Raw genomic sequence first — 23697 nt, 5'->3', positions numbered from 1 at the left:
TGCTTTCACACTTTATTCAAATTCTAAGTCAGTTAAAGAGTCTCCTGATTCACTAAAATGGAACTCTCAAGTAAATAATAAGCTCTCTACCCCAGAGACTTTTTCCCACATCACCCACCCATTCTCCAGAAAAATGCCTTGAATTGAAAAGGATTCTTGGGCATATTCTAAGGCAGTGTTTCTCAACCTTGGTCACTTTAAGATGTATGGACTTGAACTCCCAGAATTCCCCAGCCAGCACAGGCTGGGGAATTCTGGGAGTTCAAGTCCAGCTATCTTAAGCTGCCAAGGCTGAGAAACACTGTTTTAAGGTGTTATCTTTAGTTCACGTGAGAAATGCAACTTCCCTGTTACTGTGTGGAAAACATACATGGATCTTAGAATGCACCAACATGAAAATTTACATTGCAGAGAAAGTAATACAACAATAAACAGGTTTATTTGGTATTACAGATTTGGGAGTTATTCTAAATGTTAGGCAGGTGGTTATTATTTACCAAAATACAGGAATTTGCATAAAGAGTTGTTCATTGGGTTTAGCTTTTTTCAACCTTTAGAAGCTCAAAAACACCAAAAAAGGACATTTCCCCTTTGTTCTACTGTATTGGCATTGTCTCCTCAATGAGTAAAAGCTGCTTTTCAAAAGTTTGTTCTCTACCACCGTGAAGAACCAGCAAACAATCGGTTAGGACAGCTCTGCAAAAGTGAATTTAGAAACAGCAAGCTAGTAACTACCATTATATTTACTATTAGTGTTCAAATATTTACAGTGCTTTTTTTTAGTTTTTAAAAGACCAACCTATGAGTAGCCACGTACACAGAGTTTCAGGAAAGTTTTTGAAACAAGCGGCAAGCTTGACATTGACGGTTTTAATAAAATACGGAGACTAAAATTGCTAACACTCTTTAGTTGCACTGCACTGGAAACGGTTCCAGCCACCCAGAATTTCAACAACAGCAAGACAATATATTAATTTTTTTTTCAGTGACAGAGCTAGAATTATTCCAAGTCTCCCTTGAGTGAGTGGATGGGTATCTATACATACTCCAGATTTCCATTCAGGTAAATGTGCAATCAGTAAAATACCCAAGTGGGAACAACACTGTCAGTTCATTTCTTATAACAGCCTTGACCCCACAGCAGAAGCATAACTAATCTGTCTTTTTGTCAGAGTCTTCTTTGGGCCCACTTCCAGAAAATCCATTTGCAATGCCATTGCTTTTGGTCTGAAAGACAGGGAGGGAGGGGAAAAGAAAGAGATTTTTAAATGCACATTCATTCTGTCAGAGCTTTGAATGAGAAAAACCAGAATGGTGACTAGTTAGCCCTAAGATGTTTTTCTTGGTCCTAGAAGGATCAAGTCCCTTTCAGATCATGTGTAAGACAGCCTTGGGGGGGAGATGGGTTGGATTCATCACTGATTAGTGTTATAACTTTCTTATCACATACTGCTTTTTTAATACCTTTAAGCCACTTTACCTGCAGCCACACATGCCCACCAATGGAAATATATTAAAACCAGAGAAGGTAACCTCCTTGTAGACATAGAAAACATTTGGGGGGGGGTAGTCTTTATGGATCACACAAGGCATGCCTAGTGATGTCACCTGAGCAGATAGGGACAATTTTTCAGCGTGTGTGTGTGTGTGTGGGGGGGCCTGGCCGGCTTAAAAAATTTATCTTTTAAGCTCCCCAAAGGAAAAGTGAGCCGGGGGTGATGGGGCAGAGTACACTGAGCACCTTCAACTTCAGCAAAGCTTATGGTTCTCATTTTGTCCCTTCAAACACTAAAACCCAACCCTTTTACAAAATGGCAAAAAAATGTGGCTCAGCTGGTTTTTGACAAAGAAAATTTAACAGTGGCTCAGCCCACTCCACGGACTATTAATTATTAATATTATTTAATAATTAATTGTTATTAATACTAATTATTATTAATTATTAATAGTATTATTTTGGAGACTTCGAGCACTGTTTAGGCACAGCCAGACATCCTGGCACCTACAGGCCCCATGTTGCTAGACCTCACCCTAAAGCACAGTGGTATTTGCTTTCACACAAGCATTTTAAACAGGACAGTTAAGCATCCAAGCGTGTGCAGAGCTGCAACCACATCCGCTGCAAAGCCAAGCTTTTTCCAATCCTCTGCAGCATTTTTGTTTCCTTGACTTAGAGGCAATCTTTATTCTGTTCCAAGGGGAATATTCATAGGTAAATATACACAAGATGGGAACATCAGAGCAAAGACCACGGGGTAGGGAGTGAGACTGCTGCCAAGACCTTCAAGCTTAAAAATCATCCCAGAGTAAAATTCAAAACGAATAGCTTCCTTTTCTTCCCATGACTATTCCAGGATATAGTATTTTACTCCAGGGAATGCATGGCTCGTGCAGGAGGATGGGAAACAGAGAAGCTGGTGTGTCAAAATGAGAGCATCACATAAGCAAGATTTGTTTATAACTAGCAAAGCCACATGAATCGCTTATCTGTTTCAAAACACACACACACGTTTTGCCTGGGTAATGCTTACTTTATAAAGTTCTGGCTGATCATTGGAAGAATCCTGCTCAAAAGAATCACACCCATTTCCAGAGCTGTTCCATTGGTCTTGCTTTGGCGTTTCCTGCACTGCTTTCGTCGGCCAAATGCGTTTAATGAGAGGAGAGATGAAGGGATAGAGATACGGCTCCAGGAACCTTTTATAGACCCACAGCAGAATTGGAATGACGATGCAGGGAACACAAACCATGGTTCTTCTGAGCGTGGCTTTAAAAATGTGCTGGAAGAGTGAACAGAACACCGTAAGTTGAAACCATTCTGTAGACTAGGTGTATCCTCTCCAATTCGGGTTGTGGGGAGGGCACACTTTCCAACTCTGTTTGGATGACAGCTTTCTCCAACTGGAAGCATTATACATAGGTTGAACTTCAATTCCTGTAACCCCCTAGGTGGCAGCCATGCTGGCTGGGGGATTCTGTAAGTTGGTCCTACCCATTTGGGCTGCACCAGACCGGGGAAAGCAATTCAGCATGCATTCACATCCCAGGATCAGCATAAACTGGGGTGACCCAGCAAACCTTTTAAATACCACATTCTCTTGTTCTGACAATTGTTGTCAGTTATTACAGAACAACAACAAAGTAGCAAAGCTAATGGGGTGCATTAGTGTTCATTAAAAGTGCACAGACTAGTGAATATGGGTAAAACCATAAATATATTCTCATAATTTGGTGAGAGAAATCTAATCCCAAACAGAAGTCATATTTTCATTGCCTAATATAATTAGAAATACAGAGCACTTTGTAATATATTTTTATCCAAGAGCTCCACTGGCTTGAATTCAGCTTGTCTCAATTGTATATGAAATAGTAGATGGGACATTGTTATTAAAACAATAATAATAATAAATTCAACTTCATTTGCAAATGCAGAAACTATAGCATCTACATCTCAACACAAATATCTTGAATTCTATTGACTATGTTTTCAGGCCATTACAGGGGCATCTCTGGGGAGGTGACCGGGTGATTTTTTAACGTGATTTTTATGTAATTCATGTAAAAAGGTGCAGGGCTTCAATTGTGCAGTTGTGTCGGCCTTCTTGACTTCATGCACACACAGGGCCTTTGGCTGCATTATTGGTATGGCATAAAATGATTAAGTCTGAAGTAGGGATTACAGAGTTGGATTCTGGCAACCCATGACCTATTTTAGATTAGTTATAGTTTATTCTAGGAGGTTGCTGACCTGTCAATCAATGCTTTGTAAAGGGACAGTAGTGACCCAGTGACAGTAGTGACCCAGTTTTTTTAAAAACAGGCACTTCTCTCTAACTGTAACTTCTCCCCAAGGAAAACAACTGCTGTTTTTGTTCTAAATGATCATGAATAGTTTCTTCTTCCATTTTGGGGTTCTAGATCGTAACTAGTTCAAATGTTTTGCTTTTCATATATTTAAATGCAAATATATTGTATAAGACACTGTTACAGAGTGTCAGAATACTCCTTTTATTTGCATTTTGCTGAAAACAACAATGACCTTTGCTGCACTGAGACAACGCACTCATTTAATTACAGCTTGCTCATATTCATGTTTGCTAGGTGTTTTATCTAAAGCTGAGCCACGTACCAGCTACATGAAAAGAGAATTGCAGTTTTAATTAGTTAACTATACCAAACCTGAGATAATCACTTAGAAGCATGCTTACTCCATGGGTAATCTCTCGATTTTAAAATGTTATTTCATTATATCATACTAAAGAAGATGAAAAATGTACCGTACATGCATAATTGTTTATAAAGAAAAGAAAATGAGTCTGGAAATTTTATCATAAATAAAACCATTGACTCAAGTGCAAAAAAGTCCTCAAAAAGGAGTAATTCAAAAGCTGACAATCACTGTGTATCATCAATCCATTGCTACAAATCAAATACAGAAAGGTCCTTCCAGTGTCTTATAATAACTCCTAGGTTAAACAAATATCAACGCATTTATTTATGCTGTATTTTATCACTGCACTGCTATTGTGGAAGAGCAGCCAAGATGTTAGATTGGCGCCTGGGAGACCCAGATTCAAGTTCACCCATTTGTCATGCTAGGCAGTCATTCTCTCTCTCAGTTCAGCCTACCTCACAAGGTTTTTGTTCTGGGGAAAAACTGGAGGAGAGAATCATGAAATAAATCAAACACATACTAGCATCACAGTAAGTGAAACTCTTCTCTACTCAAGCCAGATTTCAAAAAAGCCAAGAAGAACCTGGCCTGCTTAGTCTTTGGATGGGAGACCACCAGGAAACCCCCAGGGCTGTAGGCTAAACTAGGAAGTAGAAAAAACATCCTGGAAGAAGATAATTGGAAAATAACTTCCATACTGTTGCCAGTAAAACTCTATGGGCATGCCTACATTTTCACCAGGAATCAAGGAAGGCTTAACCTTTACTGTCATTAGCTTCCCACCAACATCCAGGGGAAAAAAGTCATCAGTGTTTTTCAACCTTGGCAATTTTAAGATGGGTGGACTTCAACTCCCAGAATTCCCCAGCCAGCATCTTAAAGTTGCCAAAGTTGAAAAACACTGGTCCAGATTCTGAAAACTGTAGTCCATCACATCAGCAAGTTATGCTCCTCACCAAACAAAATGAGTGAGTTCGTGACAGCATTGCCACTAACACCCTTTCTCTACCTAGCCTTATAATCATCCATTATTAATGAACTAATGACATAGTTCATTAATGAACCATTAATGAACCATTATTAATGGATTATTAATTGAAAGGCTATATAATACCAGCAGGGATGAGCTTTCTAACTGGGGTCTTTCCAGTGGTTGAAGGCAACCTCTGTCTTAAAGGAAAGCCTCGCACTCCCCCATACATTTAAGGTGACAGTTTCAAAAAAATACGCAAATGAGTTTGGGGCTTCGTGTTGCCTTCGGGGAGAGAGGAATTAGCCAGAAGGCGCTAGGAAGAAGGAACGGCGGCTCGGTCCGCGCACCTGCCCCGCGGGAGCCCCACGGCCTCGCGCCGCACTTACCTGCGCAAATCTCCAACGTCTCCCGCGGGGAGAGGGAAGCCGCTTCACTTCCGGGAAAGGCGGAAAAGAAACTCTACCAATGGGAGAGCAGGCGGCGCGAGACGTAAGGGACAGAGGCCGCCCTGCCGCTTCTCCTCCTGCGGCGGGCGCCATGACACGAGAGGCAGAGGGAGCTCGGGCCCCTGCGAGGGCTCAAGGCGGTTGGCTTTGCAGCCAGTAACAATTAGGGGACATTTTTGTATGTCAGCTTTTTGACTCTTGGTGACTGCCTGGACTAGTCCCTGCAGTTTTCTTGGCAAGGTCTTTCAGAAGTGGTTTGCCATTGCCTTCTTCCTCGGGCTGTAGCCCACGTTTTTTTCCTTGCCTGTGCCGGCTAAGCCTCCTCCTATCTGGGGTGTCTCAGTATTTTTGTGCAGCGAGCAAGGGCTTCTCCTTAAAAACCCGAAAAAAAAATAATGCACGCCATGCTGCTGCTGAAAGAGCGAAATCAGTGGTTTTCAGCCTGTTAAAGTGGTCGTTCTGAGCAAAAATCTCATGCACTTACGGGGAAAATGACGAATATAGCTCTTGGTTTCTTCCTGCTGTGTTTGGAGCCTAGAATAATGGCAGAGGAGGCTTGGAATTTAGAATAGCTGCAAATGAAGCTTAACAGATGCAAATTTATTTTGTAGTTCTTCCTACAGGTAGTCCTCACTTAACAACCATTCATTTAGTGACAGTTTGGACTTATAACAGTGCTGGAAAAACCAACTTACGACTGGTCCTCATACTTACAACCATCGCAGCATCCCCACAGTCGCATGATCACAATTTGGGTGCTTGACAACTAGTTCACATTTATGACTGTCGCAGCATCATGTGGTCACATGATTGCCATTTTCGACCTTCCCAGATGGCTTCTGGAAAGCAAAATCAATGGGGAACCGTGTGATTTGCTTAATGACCATGTGGTTCACTTAACACCCACGGTGATTCGCTTCACTACCACCACCGCAAAAAAGGTCGTAAAATCAGGTCTGATTCACTTAATGACAGCTTTGCTTAGCAGCTGAAATTCTGGTCCCAACTGTGGTCATTAAGCGAGGACTATCTGTACTTACAGCCAGTAAAACATGTTGCTCTATGCAGACAAAGAACTAGGAAAAAAAGAAAAGATCTTCAGAATCTCCTTTTTTCTCTCAATCTAGTATAGATCCTAGGATGTACCCAGGGCATTTTATATGCCCAGGGCATTCTGAAGCACTACCTTGGTTCAATCCATTCAGGAAGACCTTGACACAAATTTCCTGCAATGCAAACTGATCCTGCATGCGTCTGAGTTGCCCAGTTCTCTCCACTCTGTCATGCTTGTAACACAAATTTGAAGCTGTGTTGTCCACACTACATCGATCAAACCACCTCAAGTGCCATGTCCAGTTCTGGGCACTGTATTTTAAGATGGATTGAGAAAAACTGAAACATGTTAAGAGAACAGTGAGGACCATCAATAAGATTTGTGAGTTGGTTCAAGGGGGTAATTTTTCCACTCTTGCAATCCTGAAAAGATGTTGCACAGAAAGGAAACACTTGTTCTGTCATCCCAGTGTACAGGACACATAGATCATGGATTAAGTGACAAGAAAGCAGATTTTGAATGCTACAGAAAACTTCTAAGAATAACAGTGCCTCCATTTTTGCTGGACGTAATCAGATAGACAGCCTTTTCTCATGGATTCTTACACGGAGGTAGAATTAATGGCATTTACAACCCCTCCCAATTCTTAAGATTCTGGTATATTTATATGAATTACGTATTTAAAAGGTGGCACCGTAAGGATATCACTGTGCATATTCCTCAAGTGTGATATCCCATTTTCTTTTTAGGCATGCTTCCCTGCTCTGAGGATTGTTGTTGTTTATTTGTTTAGTTGCTTCCGACTCTTCGTGACTTCATGGACCAGCCCACGCCAGAGCTTCCTGTCGGTCGTCAACACTCCCAGCTCCCCCAGGGACGAGTCCGTCACCTCTAGAATATCATCCATCCATCTTGCCTTTGGTCGGCCCCTCTTCCTTTTGCCCTCCACTCTCCCCAGAATCAGCATCTTCTCCAGGGGTCCTGTCTTCTCATTATGTGGCCGAAGTATTTCAGTTTTGAGCTCTGAGGATTACCCCATCTTTATGAATTACACAAGGAAATCCAGAGGCAGCTTCACTCAACACAGAAGTGCAACAGAATGTTCCCACCTCTGGCATTTCTACTGATCACCATACAGTATTTATAGACACATTCAATTCTTATAAGAGAATGTAAAGCAGGGTTTTTTTTAGACTCCCAGTAAGAAAATTGTATTTGAAAACTGGATCCCTTCCTTAGGTTCTTCACATTAGTCACTGTAGCTGGCTGCAGCTTTTATAGCTATTTTGAGTTATCCACAGTATAGCAGTCCTGTTCAAATGTTATAGCAAAGCTTCAACAACATCCCTGCAGCCCCATGTCCATTTTGTTAATTTAAGACCAGTGTTTTTCAATCTGGGCAACTTTAAAATGTGTGGACTTCAACTCCCAGAATTCCCCAGCTAGCATTTGAAAAATACTGATTTAGACCAAGTTCCACATGGGAGAAACACGCTGTCTTTTGAGCCGCAAATCTATGGCTCACACATCTGGGATACAAAAAGTCAGCTGGCCATTAGAAGGCAACAAAAAGCTATTCTTGTCTGCATCCGTATTATTGCATCCCCGATTCAGTAGTGCTAGCGAAGCAACATATCCATCAATGGCCATACACATGCCACAATGCGTTTATGAGTCTTTGGGGTTGCAGCTAGTGTTGAAAGGAGCCATCATTTAAGTCTTAAACCTGAAGGACATTTGAAACTCTGGAATGTACTAAAACAAATCCTGCACGTTTATTAACAAATAAATAATCTCTAATAGTCCTGTTAATTTTATCTTTTGAACATGCTACTTGCATATCCCAGTCAGATTCTCTTGCATTATTTATCGTCTCTGGGAGGACTGTTGAGGTTGCTCAAAAAACATTGCTGCAAAAAAAATGTGTTTGTACACGCCTGTTCAGAAGTCCTCCAACAAATCCTTCTCTTAGGATATATACAACAGCAGTCTTGGCCGAAGTTTTCAAGGAGCGAAGAGCAATTTTAGACTATTAACCACCCACAGGGTTGTCTATGGCAGGCCCTGGGGAAGACTGGCAATGATCTACTCACAGGCTGGACTTCAGCTGGCAGCTTCTGATGTGAGAAAAAACTTTGAAGGGGAGAAACCCTCTGCGCTGTTCTGAACAACACTCTTGGGTTGTATCTCCTGGTGGAACAGTTGCTGCTGGATCCAATGCAGTATTTTTTAAAGGAAAACTTGATTTGGAGCCACTGTAGTTTGCAAACCAGGACTAACCACTAAGCATAACGTGTGAATAAAGCTTGGTGGCTTAGTCAGTAACTCGTAGCCGAGCATGATTCATAAATCCAGCCATTCAGATCCAGTAGCAAATACTGCATTCCATGTAGCTGGAAAGAAAAACACTCTACCACTCTTATGGGAAGGCTGAAGTACCCATTCCTCACCTCCAGGATTGTGCTATTATAACAGTTCTAGTTTCATGAAATATTGGCGCTCTATCACAAGGAAATAAACGATAAGTGTTTGGCCAAATATTCTAACAACCAACTCACCAGCCAATTTATCACATTTAGGAGCAATCCCAGAAGCAGGAAAACAGTATTTTATACCGTTTCAGTGCAGGTATATTTGAAAAATCTGTTACATTTATCTACGTCATGACATTTCAGGTAAGCTCAATTAAAAGTGTGCTTGAAATCTGTGAAGTATAATCTTGTCTGAAAAGATATCGCAAAGAAGTAAGTCATAAAGAGATGTGTGTTAAATCAAACTGTAGTTTTATTTGTAAATTGCATCACTGTTTATTCCCGAGCCATTAATTTCTGCTTCTTCAATTTCTTCTGGGATATCTGGAAAATAGATAATACAACAAATCGGTACCAATTCACCACAATCATATGCATTTGCAAAAGCTTATCACCGTAACAGTAGCCATCAAGGCAGCCACGTAATGCATTTCGGTATCACATCAAGCCAGAATTCCTCACACTGCTGGCTTACAACAAGCAAGCAAGCAAGCATGCAGTCAACCAATCCCATTTGGTCTTTCCTGCCCAGCCTTAGAACACACACAGACCAGGACAGTTCCACGTATCATGTGTTCATATGCAAAGGAGGATCCCTGGCTTTTGATTCTTGTTACAGGCCAAAATCCTAAACCAAGGCTCATGCCCTGAATATGCTGAAGAATTTAAAAAATGGAAATTAAATTCTTTTTGATATCAATGTATAAAATTAGAGAGAGGATACTTTTACATTTCTACTAGACTTCATAACCACTACATTTGTGAACCTTCAGACCTTTGGAACAATGAATCCAACTGCACTGCACACACATTTTGTCTATACACAGCAACATTTTGTTGACTGAAAAATATCTGCAAGTCCAAACATGTGGACAATAAATTATGGCCCATCTAATAGATTCACCTGAGTCAACATGTATAAAATTGTATTAATAATGTATTTAAACGGCTTTATTTAATTACTGAGTATACCAAAGTGACCTTTGGTTTTTCGCACGCTGAGAAAAGGTTCTTGGGTAGGATGGTTCTCACCTTCTTCTTCTGAGCAACTTCTTCTTCTGGTTTAGGGACAATCTGCTCCTTTTCTGTGAGGATCATCTCAATGTGGCAGGGAGAACTCATGTAAGGATTGATGCGCCCATGAGCTCGGTAAGTGCGCCTGCGCATTTTCGGGGCTTTGTTAACCTGGATGTGCTCAATTACCAGCGAATCAACATCCAGACCCTGGGGAAAAACATTTTGGAAAGTTCTCTTTACAACCATTAGCAACAGTTCCCCTAGTTCAGACTAAATCATACCTTTTCTCAAAGCAGTCACAATTACCTACAGAAAGGAATGAAATTCTTTCAATGATACATTTTAGTTATAGTCTGTGATAGCTTAGGGTCATTTATACCAGTGATTCCAAAGGTCCCTATGATCATGCTTTTCTCCAAAATCTGGAAGCCAATTTTCCCTCAATTTCATGTTTGGCAATCCTTCCCTTAAGGTCAGTTCTACGCCACATACATCTTTCCTTCTCTATCACCTAGCTCACCAAACAAAATATATCCCTTTGTTTCCCATTCAACATGGTTGCAATCCTCTTCTGGAATTATCTCACTTGCTCCATTAAGCAAAAATCTAAGTAGATCTCCTAGCTTCAAGCACTGCAGTTAGAAAGAATCTCAAGATACCAGAACTGAGAAAGACCTGAAAAACAATATCCTCCTTCTTGAATTCTCCTTGCCCCCCAGAGAATGGATTATAACTATGTTCTTCCTTGCTATCAGGTCCCCAATGAACCTTGATGCAAAACGAAGTGGATCTCCATTAGAGCTGAGAACACACATTAGCAACTCAGTCCACATAGAATACTAAATCATATTTGCATCCGTTTGCTTTTGGTTTATAAAAAATCCCAGCTGTCACAACATAGTTAGCGTTACATGAAAAGTGGCATAATGACCTGCATTTAATTTTACCTTCAGCTCAGCATTGCTCTCAGCATTTTTGAGCATATGCAGGAGGAACTCAGCACTCTTTTTTGGCCAACGGCCCTGGGTCCATCCCCACTGCTTGGCCTGAAAGATGACAAATTTAGTGTAAATTTTCTTTTCAATAAACACATTCTCATGCTTTCTGCTTTTACAGGTTGCTCAGAATCAATGTTATTTTCATGGTTAATCCAAAGGTGTCCTAAGAAAGTCATCACAGCAACCCTAAAAATGTGTAGGGGAAAATGGAAAGGATTCTAAATACATCACATCCAAACAGCTTTATAACTAGAGAATCTACTCAAGAGCATTCATGTTTTGCGTTCACAGTTACTCTAGCAAGAGATAAACGATACTAAGGTTTTATATAAAATCCAAATAATATATCTGCCTTTATCTTTCCAGCTCAGCAACCCAGCTGTAAACAATGAAAGTCTGCAAACAAGGGACAATGCAGTCCAGAGAAAGTTTTACCACATGCACCAAATAAATACCTTCTATTTCCTACAAGTTCTTTCGTGAACTCTTTGAAACTAAACAAGATACCAATAATTGTCAGCCTTTTCAGTTAACTTTACTGATATTCTCATCACTACAACTTGAAATTAACGCCCTTTGAGAATTTCTCCTGAAATTATTAACTCAGACCTGCACAGGCAGACACACACCCGAATTTTTGAGACCCATACCTGTGCACATCTGCCAACTCCACCATTGTAACGCCGGAATGGAACACACTGCTTCTTCAGAGTCACATCCTTTAAGTATTTGGTGGCTTTCCGGATGTGCATACCCTTGATAGCTTGGGCAGTCTCACGCGTGTTCTAAAGAAAATGGAAAGGGTAAAAGGAGTTGACATACAGATAGTCCTCATTTAGTGACTGCCTCATTTAGCGACATTCAGAGTTACAACAGCGATAAAAAGTAACTTTGCAACCAGTCCTCACATTTACAACCTTCATAGGTCTGTAAAGCAAAGGAAAGCTGAAGTAAGATCATAAACAGTTATGGTTTCACTTAGCGACCACTTCACTTAACAAACAAGTTGCCAGTCCCAACTGTGTCACTAAACAAGGACTATCTGTATTCAATACTGCTCCAGACGGCAGGCCAGAACCACCGAATTAAAACTACAAGGAAAGAGGTTCAGGCTAGATGTCAGGAAGGACTTTCTGACTGTACCAGCTGTCAGCCAGTGGAACAGGCTGCCCCATGAAGCAGTGAACTCTCCTTTGCTGGAGGTCTTCAAAGAGAGGCTGGAGGGTTATCAGTCAGAGATGTTCTAGTGGATCTTGCACTGAGCAGAGGGTTGGACTAGATGCCCACCATGGTCCATTCCAACTTCACGATATATCATTTGCAAATAAACACTCTATGATAGATACTATGATAACTGCATAATTGTCTATTTTTCAAAAAGGCACATGGATTATAACCTTGAAGCCCCAAACTAGTTTTGCAAATTAATTGCAAAATTATTTAGGGAAGCAACTGCTCAGATCCACTTAGTTGTTTTCATGAGAAATCCAAAGGTGTCCTAAGATGGTCATCACTGCAGTTAAGACATACTTCCCCACTGCCCCTCAAATAAACAATTATTCCCCACATTAGTTGGTACCAAGAATTTCAAACAGAGCAAGAATCATCATTGATAGGCTGCCCGACCATGGGAAAATCAATAAAGGTACTATAGTATTAAGACAAACAAAGACTTTTCCCCCCCAAATAACAATAGTAGTGGAAGATGGAAGGTGCAAGTAATAAAGGATGGAAGGAAGGTGCACGTAATAAAAGCAATGGCCAAAAGAGAGGCAGAAGGGGAGGAAGAGCCACTGCTGTGGTAGCCCTGCCCCTTTTGTCACCTTCCAAATACACAAGTCCAGTATCTGTAGTGGAGAATCTCATCTGTTATGGAGCTTGCCCACCAATGATGTCTCTGGGGGACAAAAGCCAGGGCTGCCGATTAGTGAAGAGTCTCCATGGACAGGAGGGATCTCCACAGCGCCTTCTGGCACGTGAGAGAATGGAACTACTGCTGAGACTGAACGCAATCTAACACAATGTACTCCCATCAAAATATACACTTCCTTCCATTCCTCACTGTCAGGGGGAAGAGCCAATTAACATACCTTGAAATGGACGCGAAGAGTGGAACCCCTTGACTTGCATGCTGCAATAAGAAAACAAGCAAAAAATAAAACTTCTTTTGTCCTGTGACTGAAACCTTTGAAATACACTCTTCAGAATGCTACTTACACTTTGTGGGATTCTCTGGATCGAGTGAGTAGCGGACCATTTTCAGAGCTCACCTAAGCAAAATTTGGAAAAATCGTATTTCAGACTTGAAATAGTAAATTATCTATGCCTTCTTGCGCTGTTAGGAAAAAAGCTGCTCAGAATTCATAGTGTTTTCATTATTTACATCCAAAGGTGTCCTAAGAAAGTCATCAGTGCAGCCTGTTTTTACCACAAGAAGCACCCCACACAGCCCTCTTCCCCCCTAACAACTCACACACAATGTGAAACAGATTTCAGTCTTTGTTATATCTCAATTTGATTACCCTAGAATCAGAATATTTAATTAAATGCAATGAATTAAAATGCAACAATGACGTTTTTAAGACAATGATAAATAGTTACCCTTGTTCTTCTGCCCTTATTTTAAATGCTGAGCCAATGCAAAATATCATTAAAATTATAACACAGCTTGATCAGCACATTACACTAGGGACAGCCTGCAAATTAAACTTGGATTCTGGGGATTTGATGGATCCATCCATGTAATTTTCTTGACAACATGCTGGTTCTCTGCCAGTTTTCTTCCAAGATTTTTCTTTGGTTCTCAGTCAAAAATTCAACACTCATAAGATTTCTTTGTGACCTCCTATCTGAATATTAGATCCATTCCTCCCATCAGATCGGAGAGGTGGGGTATGTTATGGGTCCCCCCCACTTTAAGAAGGTCCATCTAGTGGGTCCAAGAAGGGGGGCCTTCTCCATGGTGGCTCCCTCCCTATGGAACATCATCCCTGCAGAGATAAGATTGGCCCCCACCTTAATACTCTTCCGAAAGGCCCTGAAGACATGGTTTGGCCAGTGGGGCTGGGAATCCCAGGTTGATGCGGAGCCCATAAAATGGCTTGTTTCAATGTGCTGTTGCCACCAGGCGGGTGGGGTGTAGTGGGTTTTGTATTTGGGGTTTTATTTTTGTAAGCACCAGGGGTCACCATGAGTGAGTTGGGAGGCCATATAAACCTTTTTAATGAATGAATGAATGTCTTAGCATGTTTTGTGACCCAATCTATTACACTAACTATAAAACAGTCTCTCTCTCTGCAGCCTGTTATGCAAACATCACACCTGCCCTTGAGTAACTCAGATTTAGCAGACCGTATGACTACACAAAAGGTTTACACAAAAAGTTTACGTTCCCTCTGTTCTCCCAACACCACTAACCAGTCCTATTTCGAACTACAAAATCAATTAGTTCAACACTTGGAGAGATCTGCATTGCAAAAGACACCAATTCCAAAGAACAAGTTCAATTCTGCTCTTTTTCTCACCCAGATTTCCTTGAAATCTACTTTCTGCCATGAAGACCGCAGCATTTATAATCCATCAGCCCTGCAAATCATCACTTGAGAAAGACCCAATCCTCAACTCCCCAGAAGCAACAGGAGCAACGACTCCTGTAAGCTCCAGATTGTATTCATGCATCTTTGTCCCTTTTCCACTGCGGGAGGAGGAGAAAATTGTAGCTTTCCCCGTTCCTAAACGGCAACTTTCAGGAGCTCCAGGCGGCAGAATCCATGAGGAGCAATACTGAACAGCTGTAACTCAGCCACACCTCGGGCACCCCAGCGCCCTAACGTCGCCCTAGGGATCCCAACGTCCCTTCTTCAAAACTATGCCTGCCCCCCACCCTCTCTACTTTTGCAAAACTGTGAGGAGACCTCCCCCTTAGGGGGAAAAATGATTTGCAAAAATGCCCCCCCATCAGCCAAACGGAATGGTTTCCTCCATCGCCCCTCCATCCGGGGCACTTTTCCACAATACCCCCTCCCCCGGTTTTCACTCGTCCATTTTCCCTCTTCCCCGCTCTAAAACATGAAAATACCGCAGCGGTCGTCCATCTTAACCCCTCCCTTCTCCGTATGGGCCAACTTCAGTGGGGCTCATCACCGGATGGCGGTCCACGACTACGGATAAAACCGAAGGCGCGGCGCAGCGCCATATAGCTCACCTTAAGACGGCCGCTACCGCCGGGAAAAAGGAAGGCCAGAGCATTCTGGGAGTCGTATGCGTCACTTCCGAGTCTCCCAAGCGGACTTCATTTCCCCCTCAAGCACACTAGTAAAGGGATCGTGGAGAAGTTCCATTACCGAGCATGAAGCGAAGAAAGTTTCCAGGGACTGTGTACCTTCTTATGGGAGTGCATTATCAGTGGCGGAAGCTGTAACACTGATGTTTAATTGATCATTGTTTGCTATTCTGTGATGAACTCTCTTGCAGTACAATCTCCAGAGGAAAATTTAAGCTCTAATTAGGAAAGCTGTTGGAAAAATCACAGTCTATTGATGTAGAGTAGTGTTTCTCATCCTGGGCAACTTTAAGACCTGTGGACTTCAACTCCCAGAATTGAAGTCCACAGGTCTTAAAGTTGACTAGGTTGAGAAACACTGATGTAGAATGTTGACTCTTTTCAGCAAACAATATGACCTACAGATTACCTGACACTGAACTTAATCTGGTGGCTTCGTAGCAGCATGGTGCTCCCATGTTGATTCCTTGGCAGCAGTATGGAAGGGATTTGCCACTGCTGCATTCTGGGATGCTTTTTCACATCCATCCATCCATCCATCCATCCATCCATCATTTGTCCCTGCCCATCTCTTCCTGTCAGGGGACTCTGGGCGGTTTACAATAATCAATTAAAAACAACCACCATAAAATACCCAGTATAAAAATACAATAATAAATAATATAAATAAAGGTAAAAATAAAGCTTTCCCAGTCTATTCTATAGTTCTTGGGCATCTCCCATCCAAGTCCTAAGCTGGTCTGATCCTGCTGAACTTCGTCAAGATCAGCCAAGGCTGGGTAGCTGGTTGAGAAAGCCTTCTTCAAGTCAGGTTCAACAACTCATGACATTATGGGCTCATCCATGTTTCTTCCCTGGAGGCCATATGCAATTAGTGCCATCTTCCAGATGTCTTCTGACTGGATCTCAGCTAGCTTGTTGAGATCAGCCAAGATTAGCACCTGCCATGCTGAGTTTTCCTTAGGACTTGATGATGATGATGATGATGATAATGTCACTGAGAGTTGGGCAGCATACAGGTTTAATGCATTATTATTATTATTATTATTATTATTTGAGAAATATCAAGATATGTAAGATTCAGAGTTGCACAAGATGAAGACAGAATGAGAAATTCCTTCAGAGAAAAGAAAGAGATTTCCTTAAAGTATTAGCCATGTCTTTGTTTAGACTTTTTGAAGATGATCTGGCTGCTTCTGTGCTATGCACCCTGCCTCCCAAGCACCTCATTTTTATCTTTACATTGCAAGTCGGTGGACATGACTTCCATTTTTTTCATGGGTTAAGAATATGACCCACTAAACCACAGAAATCCAGTAAATGAATCCACTCAGCCATCTCACACATCCCCCATTGCACACCACTCTTTAACTAAAGTAATTGTAATTTATTATATAGTATTGTTTGGATCCAGTTTACAGCCTAAAAGTAACCTACTCTGGAAGCTTTTTAATTGAATAGCAGAATAAAAATTTAAAAAATCTAAAAATAGTAGAATTAAAAAATTAGCTTTAACTAATACATAATCCAGGTATTACTAAATCTGGCCACATCAGCATGAAAGCAAATGCCTTACTCCTTAACTATAATTTGTTCCTTCCGTTAAGTGCCTTGAAAGTCAGATACAAATATGTTTGTTTTCTAGCATTTTTGTTGTTTATTCATTTAGTCGCTTCCGACTCTTTGTGACTTCATGGACCAACCCACGCCAGAGCTTCCTGTCGGTTGTCAACACCCCCAGCTCCCCCAGGGACGGGTCTGTCACCTCTAGAATATCATCCATCCACCTTGCCCTTGGTCGGCCCCTCTTCCTTTTGCCTTCCACTCTCCCTAGCATCAGGATCTTCTCCAGGGTGTCCTGTCTTCTCATTGTGTGGCCAAAGTATTTTAGTTTTGTCTTTAATATCATTCCCTCAAGTGAGCAGTCTGGCTTTATTCCTGGAGGATGGACTGGTTTGATCTTCTTGCAGTCCAAGGCACTCTCAGAATTTTCCTCCAACACCACAGTTCAAAAGCATCGATCTTCCTTCTCTCAGCCTTCCTTATGGTCCAGCTCTTGCAGCCATATGTTACTACGGGGAACACCATTGCTTTAACTATGCAGACCTTTGTTGTCAGTGTGATGTCTCTGCTCTTAACTATTTTATTGAGATTTGTCATTGCTCTTCTCCCAAGGATTAAGCGTCTTCCGATTTCTTGACTGCAGTCAGCATCTGCAATAATCTTCACACCTAGAATACAAAGTCTTTCACTGCTTCTACATTTTCTCCCTCTATTTGCCAGTTATCAATCAAGCTGGTTGCCATAATCTTGGTTTTTTTGAGGTTTAGCTGAAAGCCAGCTTTTGCACTTTCTTCTTTCACCTTCCTCATAAGGCTCCTCAGTTCCTCTTCGCTTTCAGCCATTAAAGTGGTATCATCTGCATATCTGAGATTGTTAATGTTTCCTCCAGTGATTTTAACTCCAGCCTTGGATTCCTCAAGCCCAGCATGTCGCATGATGTGTTCTGCATACAAGTTGAATAGGTAGGGTGAGAGTATACAGCCCTGCCATACTCCTTTCCCAATCTTAAACCAGTCCGTTGTTCCGTGGTCTGTTCTTACTGTTGCTACTTGGTCGTTATACAGATTCTTCAGGAGGCATACAAGATGACTTGGTATCCCCATACCACTAAGAACTTGCCACAATTTGTTATGGTCCGCACAGTCAAAGGCTTTAGAATAGTCAATAAAACAGAAAGAGATGTTTTTCTGAAACTCCCTGGCTTTTTCCATTATCCAGCGGATATTGGCAATTTGGTCCCTAGTTCCTCTGCCTTTTCTAAACCCAGCTTGTACATCTGGCAATTCTCGCTCCATGAATTGCCGAAGTCTACCTTGCAGGATCTTGAGCATTACCTTACTGGCATGTGAAATGAGTGCCACTGTTTGATAGTTTGAACATTCTTTAGTGTTTCCCTTTTTTGGTATGGGGATATAAGTTGATTTTTTCCGATCTGATGGCCATTCTTGTGTTTTCCAAATTTGCTGGCATATAGCATGCATGACCTTGACAGCATCATCTTGCAAGATTTTGAACAGTTCAGCTGGGATGCCGTCGTCTCCTGCTGCCTTGTTATTAGCAATGCTTCTTAAGGCCCATTCAACCTCACTCTTTAGGATGTCTGGCTCTAGCTCACTGACCGCACCGTCAAAGCTATCCCCGATATTGTTATCCTTCCTATACAGGTCTTCTGTATATTCTTACCACCTTCTCTTGATCTCTTCTTCTTCTGTTAGGTCCTTGCCATCTTTGTTTTTGATCATACCCATTTTTGCCTGGAATTTACCTCCAATGTTTCTAATTTTCTGGAAGAGGTCTCTTGTCCTTCCTATTCTATTGTCTTCTTCCACTTCTGCACATTGCTTGTTTAAAAATAATTCCTTATCTCTTCTGGCTAACCTCTGGAATTTTGCATTTAATTGGGCATATCTCCCCCTATCACTGTTGCCTCTTGCTTTCCTTCTTTCTTGGGCTACTTCTAGTGTCTCAGCAGACAGCCCTTTTGCCTTCTTGGTTTTCTCTTTCTTTGGGATGTATTTTGTTGCCGCCTCCTGAACAATGTTGCGAACTTCTGTCCATAGTTCTTCCGGGACCCTATCTACTAAGTCCAGTCCCTTAAATCGATTCTTCACCTCCACTGCATATTCCTTAGGAATATTAGTGAGCTCATATCTAGCTGATCTGTGGGTCTTCCCTAATCTCTTTAGTCTGCTCCTAAATTGTGCAAGAAGAAGTTCGTGATCTGAACTACAGTCAGCTCCAGGTCTTGTTTTTACCGACTGTATAGATGTCCGCCACCTTTGTCTGCAAAGGATGTAGTCGATCTGATTTCGGTGTTGTCCATCTGGTGAAGTCCATGTATAAAGCCGTCTCTTAGGTTGTTGGAAGAGAGTGTTTGTTATGCAGAGTGAGTTGTCTTGGCAAAATTCTATCAGCCTGTGTCCTGCTTCGTTTTGTTCTCCCAGGCCATGCTTACCTGTAATTCCAGGTGTCATTTGACTGCCCACCTTAGCATTCCAGTCTCCCGTGATGAAAATAACATCTCTTTTAGGCGTGTTGTCCAGTAGGTGCTGCAGATCCTCATAGAACTGCTCTACTTCAGCTTCTTCAGCATTTGTGGTTGGGGCGTATATTTGGATCACTGTGATGTTAGATGGCTTGCCCTGAATTCGAATTGAGATCATTCTATCGTCTTTTGGATTGTATCCAAGCACTGCTTTAGCCATCTTACTGTTAATTATGAAGGCTACTCCATTTCTTCTGTGGTCCTCTTGTCCACAGTAGTAGATCTGGTGGTCATTTGATGTGAAGTGGCCCATTCCAGTCCATTTCAGTTCACTGACACCCAAAATGTCTATCTTTAACCTTGACATCTCACCAATAACCACATCCAATTTGCCCTGGCTCATAGATCTTACATTCCAGGTTCCAATGGGGTGTTGATCCTTAGAACATCGGATTCGCCGTTCACCACCAGCACCGTCGGCTGCTAGCTGTCCTTTCGGCTTTGAGCTAGCTGCGTCATCACATCTGGGGCTAGTTGAACTCATCCTCTGTTCCTCCCCAGTAGCATTTTGACCATCTTCCGACCTGGGGGTCTCATCTTCCGATGGTATACCGACATATCTCTGGTTGTACTGATCCATTTAGTTTTCACGGCAAGGATACTGGGGTGGGTTGCCATTACCTTCCCCAGGGATCGCATTTAGTCTGACCTCTCTGTCATGACCTTCCCGTCTTGGGTGGCCCTTCACGGTTTAACTCATGGCATCATTGAGGTGCTCAAGCTCCAGCACCACGACAAGGTAACGATCCTTTGCTGAAGGTTTTCTAGCATGGGCCAATTAAAAAGCAATCTACCACCAGATGGGGCTGTTTGCTATGAACTTGTCATTTTGGCAATTTTCCCCGCAATTTAAAGCGCAACAACAAATGTCATGACTTCTTCAGCACTCTCAGTTTCTGTCCTGAAAAAGGCAAACAGTTACTACATTTGCACTGATTCTATTCCTTCTGATGCATTAAATCTGTGCTGATTTTTTAAAATGTGCCTTTAGTCACGTAATAGTCAGAAACCACACAGTTTCATTAGAAGACAGTAAGAACTAGTTTTTTTTCTTGATGTGGACTAACCATGACATGGCTTGTTTGGTTTGGCATTAGTATGTGTGAATCCAACCATTGTGGTTTGTAAGCTATGGTTTCTGCTTTAATGTGATTTATGAATCATGACTTATTGGTTGTGCATGTGTGTTCAGGTGCATCGATTATTAGCTCATACCTCTTCATAAAATGTGTTTGTCAGAAAAGATGCTACCGAACTTAAGATTTTGAGGAGATGGTTCAGGAAAGCATTATAAGAAGGTAAAATTATTCAGGACTAGAATTCCTTTGAAACAGATATTCACTCTGTCTCAATTAGTTGGACATCCTATAGGATCTTTGCACATCCATATTGTACTCTAATCACAGGCTCTGGATAGCAACATAGAGCCCTCTTTTCACTGCCTTGGTCCACAGCTTCTGCCCGTGTTTCTCAACTGTGGGAATTCTAAGATGTGTGGACTTCAATTCCCTGACTGGGGAATTCTGGGAGTTGAAGTCCACACATCTTAAAGTCCCCAAGGTTGAGAAACACTGGTTTCTGCTGTTCTGCCTGATTTTAAAGGATTTAGCATCTTCCTATGTCTAGCAAAGAAAAGAGAAATGAGGCTAACTCCCTATGTTTATTTTCACCTACATTGACCACCAGGAGGCACCATGGGACTGGTTTCATCCTCATTGAGACTCAGGGATAGCCAGATGTTATTCTCTGGGGTTGAACATCTACCGCAGGGTTTCTCAAACTTGGCAACTTTAAGACATGTGGACTTCAACTCCCAGAATTCCCCAGCCAAGTTTGAGAAACACTGATCTGCAGGGAATTAAACTCACAGATCTTCACATTTTACAGGTTTCTATATATAATGGGTTAGCTTTATGAGCTATCCAGGTCACTGACTGGTTGCAGGAAGAGCTCTCTACTGTAGAAATGCTGTCAAAATGTTATATTCAGTCCACCTTCCCTTAGCTCTCAAGGGAAGATGGACTGAATATAACATTTCCATTATGGTGTTCCATTATGTCATGCCAGTTTACAAGGGGATTGATGGAAGTCGTGTAAAACCCCCTACATGGAGGCATGGCATGATGTAACATCTGCATCTCTCTGCTCTGACAGCTCAAGGTAGTGTTTCTCAACCTTGGGAACTTTAAGATGCATGGACTTAAACTCCCAGAATTCCCTGGCCAGCATGCCTCCTGCCTTAAGGGAAGATGGAGTAAATATAAAAATTTAGAGCCTCTCTATGCTTCTATGATAAAGCCCAGTCTCCCTTGAGAACATGTAGATTTTGTTTGGGCTGGGGATGTATATTCTCTATCTGGCATGAGGAGCTGATAAACCTCCCAACATCCTGTATTCAAGCACCAGGTACTCCCTTTCCCATCTCTTTGGATTAAGATTCCCCTTGTGGCAAGCTGGTAAGAGCCCTGCCAAAGAATTGCCTATAACTCTGTTAATGCATCTTCATTCACTTCCTGGTTCTTTTAAGGATCCGGAATTCAGTAGGTCAGTTGAGAAAGGCAACACAGTCCCAAACTTTGGAACCTGTCTTGGTAGCCAAAGAAATAAAAAGAAATGAAAGCTTGGAATCTCTGTGGTGCCAATTAAGCTGTCTCTTTAAATGGTCAAAATTCTGATACTGAGATCTGAACACCCAGTTCTGTAAAATGTACACATTCCTTACATTTTTATTAGACAGATGATAGGTAGATGATAGATTGACAGGCAGACAGACATGCAAAGACATAATTGTGTGTATACAAAATTATATCAACTCATAGCTTACCCAAAATTAACCTTCCTTAAATCCCATAGGAGGACTTAAATAAAGACATTAAACATTTGTTCAAATCATTAGGCTTTCAAAATACTTAACTATGTTTTGATGATGTCCTACAGTAAGAATGGCTTCACACACACATAGTTACAGTGGGGTTGGTTTAGTTTTGGCTTAACACGTGTGAACCTCAGCATCGTGAATAAACCATAGTTAAATAAATCATAGATTAGCATAATGTCTGCTAATGCATAATTAGCAAGCAAAGGAAACCTGTTCTGGTTTTCCTCTCTTCCACACATCCTATTATTGGACCAGGATCAGATAATAACCACTTAATTCTGCTTATGTTGTATCCCAAGACTTAGGAGGCCACTATTATTTCGTCAAGGTCTTGTGCTTCCCAGTTAATGAATATTTGAACTTCAGTTAACAGGGGATCTGAATGTCAGTTTAAGTGTAATAAAAACAGGCCATTTTTTTCATTGTGAGCTGTGTCTTATTGTCACTTAGTCATAGTAAAGTCTAATGCAGCCTTCTGAAAACCAGGCACTTTCCAGACACATTGGACTACAAGTCCCATACTGTGCAGCCACATCTGCCTTTGGTCCTGCAGATTGGAAATAACAGGGTTCTTAATCCAGTAAACGCTGGAAGTTACCAGGTTAGAAAAAGCTGATTTACTGTTGGGGAGGCAAACTCAAAAGCCAATTTTCCGTACTGAAATGATTAATTCTTCTGGTTCTAGTACATTTGACCCATCCAGCCATTCCATGGCCTTCCCATTGACCACCCCCCTCCACTGGTCAAAGGCTTGTACCCCTCAGGGCAAGATTGCATTTCTAAGAAAAATTAAGCCTTTCCAGTGGCACTCCACTGATTTCACAAGGGGATGATTGACGCAAAACATTCTGTGAACGGCACAGCCTTGAGGTCCACTGAGAATAAGTATTAGCTAACCAAAGTTAATTATCAATCATTCTAAATTCTAAATGGTAGGCATGTTTTCCCTTCCTTAGGAATGGCAGAAGGCAACCCTTTGCATGTCAACACTGTACTTTTAGTCCTCTTTTGGCCCTGTTTGTGTATCACTTTGGGTTAATTCAGAATGCTTCCTTGTTTATTGATTCTAGTGGTGTTCCCTCATCCTCTCCCAGTATCATTTTATAAGTTTCTATTTCACTTTGACAGGCCACAGGAACATCAGGATTCAAGTCTAAATGGAGATTTGGAGTTGCTTCAAGTACAATAATGAAGACTTATGAGATGTTGGGGATACAGGCTTGATTTTTAAGATTT

The 23697-nt window shown here is 41.6% G+C and overlaps 2 protein-coding genes and 3 non-coding genes across 6 annotated transcripts; all 5 read right to left on the bottom strand.

Annotated features, from left to right (window-relative positions):
- Positions 1-417: 417 nt before the first annotated feature.
- On the bottom strand, positions 418-5621 carry C2H18orf32 (chromosome 2 C18orf32 homolog). Of its 2 annotated transcripts, none has more exons than XM_063295835.1 (3): positions 5534-5621; positions 2532-2780; positions 418-1227 (listed from the first exon to the last, which is right to left on the bottom strand). In XM_063295835.1, exons 2-3 carry the CDS (start codon positions 2748-2750, stop codon positions 1153-1155), a joined length of 294 nt encoding a protein of 97 aa, XP_063151905.1. In that variant the 5' UTR covers positions 2751-2780; positions 5534-5621; the 3' UTR covers positions 418-1152. The 2 variants fall into 2 exon arrangements, with proteins under 2 accessions (XP_063151905.1, XP_063151906.1); XM_063295836.1 differs by lacking the exon at positions 5534-5621 and adding an exon at positions 5289-5378.
- Positions 5622-9413: 3792 nt separating this feature from the next.
- Positions 9414-15466, bottom strand: RPL17 (ribosomal protein L17). The gene is made up of 7 exons (XM_063295834.1): positions 15398-15466; positions 13411-13463; positions 13284-13324; positions 11844-11978; positions 11143-11241; positions 10211-10402; positions 9414-9502 (listed from the first exon to the last, which is right to left on the bottom strand). The coding sequence occupies exons 2-7, from the start codon at positions 13448-13450 to the stop codon at positions 9455-9457; spliced, it is 555 nt and encodes a 184-aa protein (XP_063151904.1). The 5' UTR covers positions 13451-13463; positions 15398-15466; the 3' UTR covers positions 9414-9454.
- Positions 11312-11377, bottom strand: LOC134492653 (small nucleolar RNA SNORD58). Its single transcript, XR_010067508.1, has one exon. It is a non-coding gene; the product is annotated as a small nucleolar RNA SNORD58 (small nucleolar RNA).
- LOC134492654 (small nucleolar RNA SNORD58) lies at positions 12645-12712 on the bottom strand. Its single transcript, XR_010067509.1, has one exon. It is a non-coding gene; the product is annotated as a small nucleolar RNA SNORD58 (small nucleolar RNA).
- On the bottom strand, positions 13543-13610 carry LOC134492655 (small nucleolar RNA SNORD58). Its single transcript, XR_010067510.1, has one exon. It is a non-coding gene; the product is annotated as a small nucleolar RNA SNORD58 (small nucleolar RNA).
- Positions 15467-23697: the final 8231 nt, after the last annotated feature.

Source organism: Candoia aspera, chromosome 2 (genome assembly GCF_035149785.1).
Source record: "Candoia aspera isolate rCanAsp1 chromosome 2, rCanAsp1.hap2, whole genome shotgun sequence".
In the NCBI taxonomy this organism is placed as follows: domain Eukaryota; kingdom Metazoa; phylum Chordata; class Lepidosauria; order Squamata; family Boidae; genus Candoia; species Candoia aspera.
This window is presented reverse-complemented; position numbering and strand designations above follow the sequence as displayed.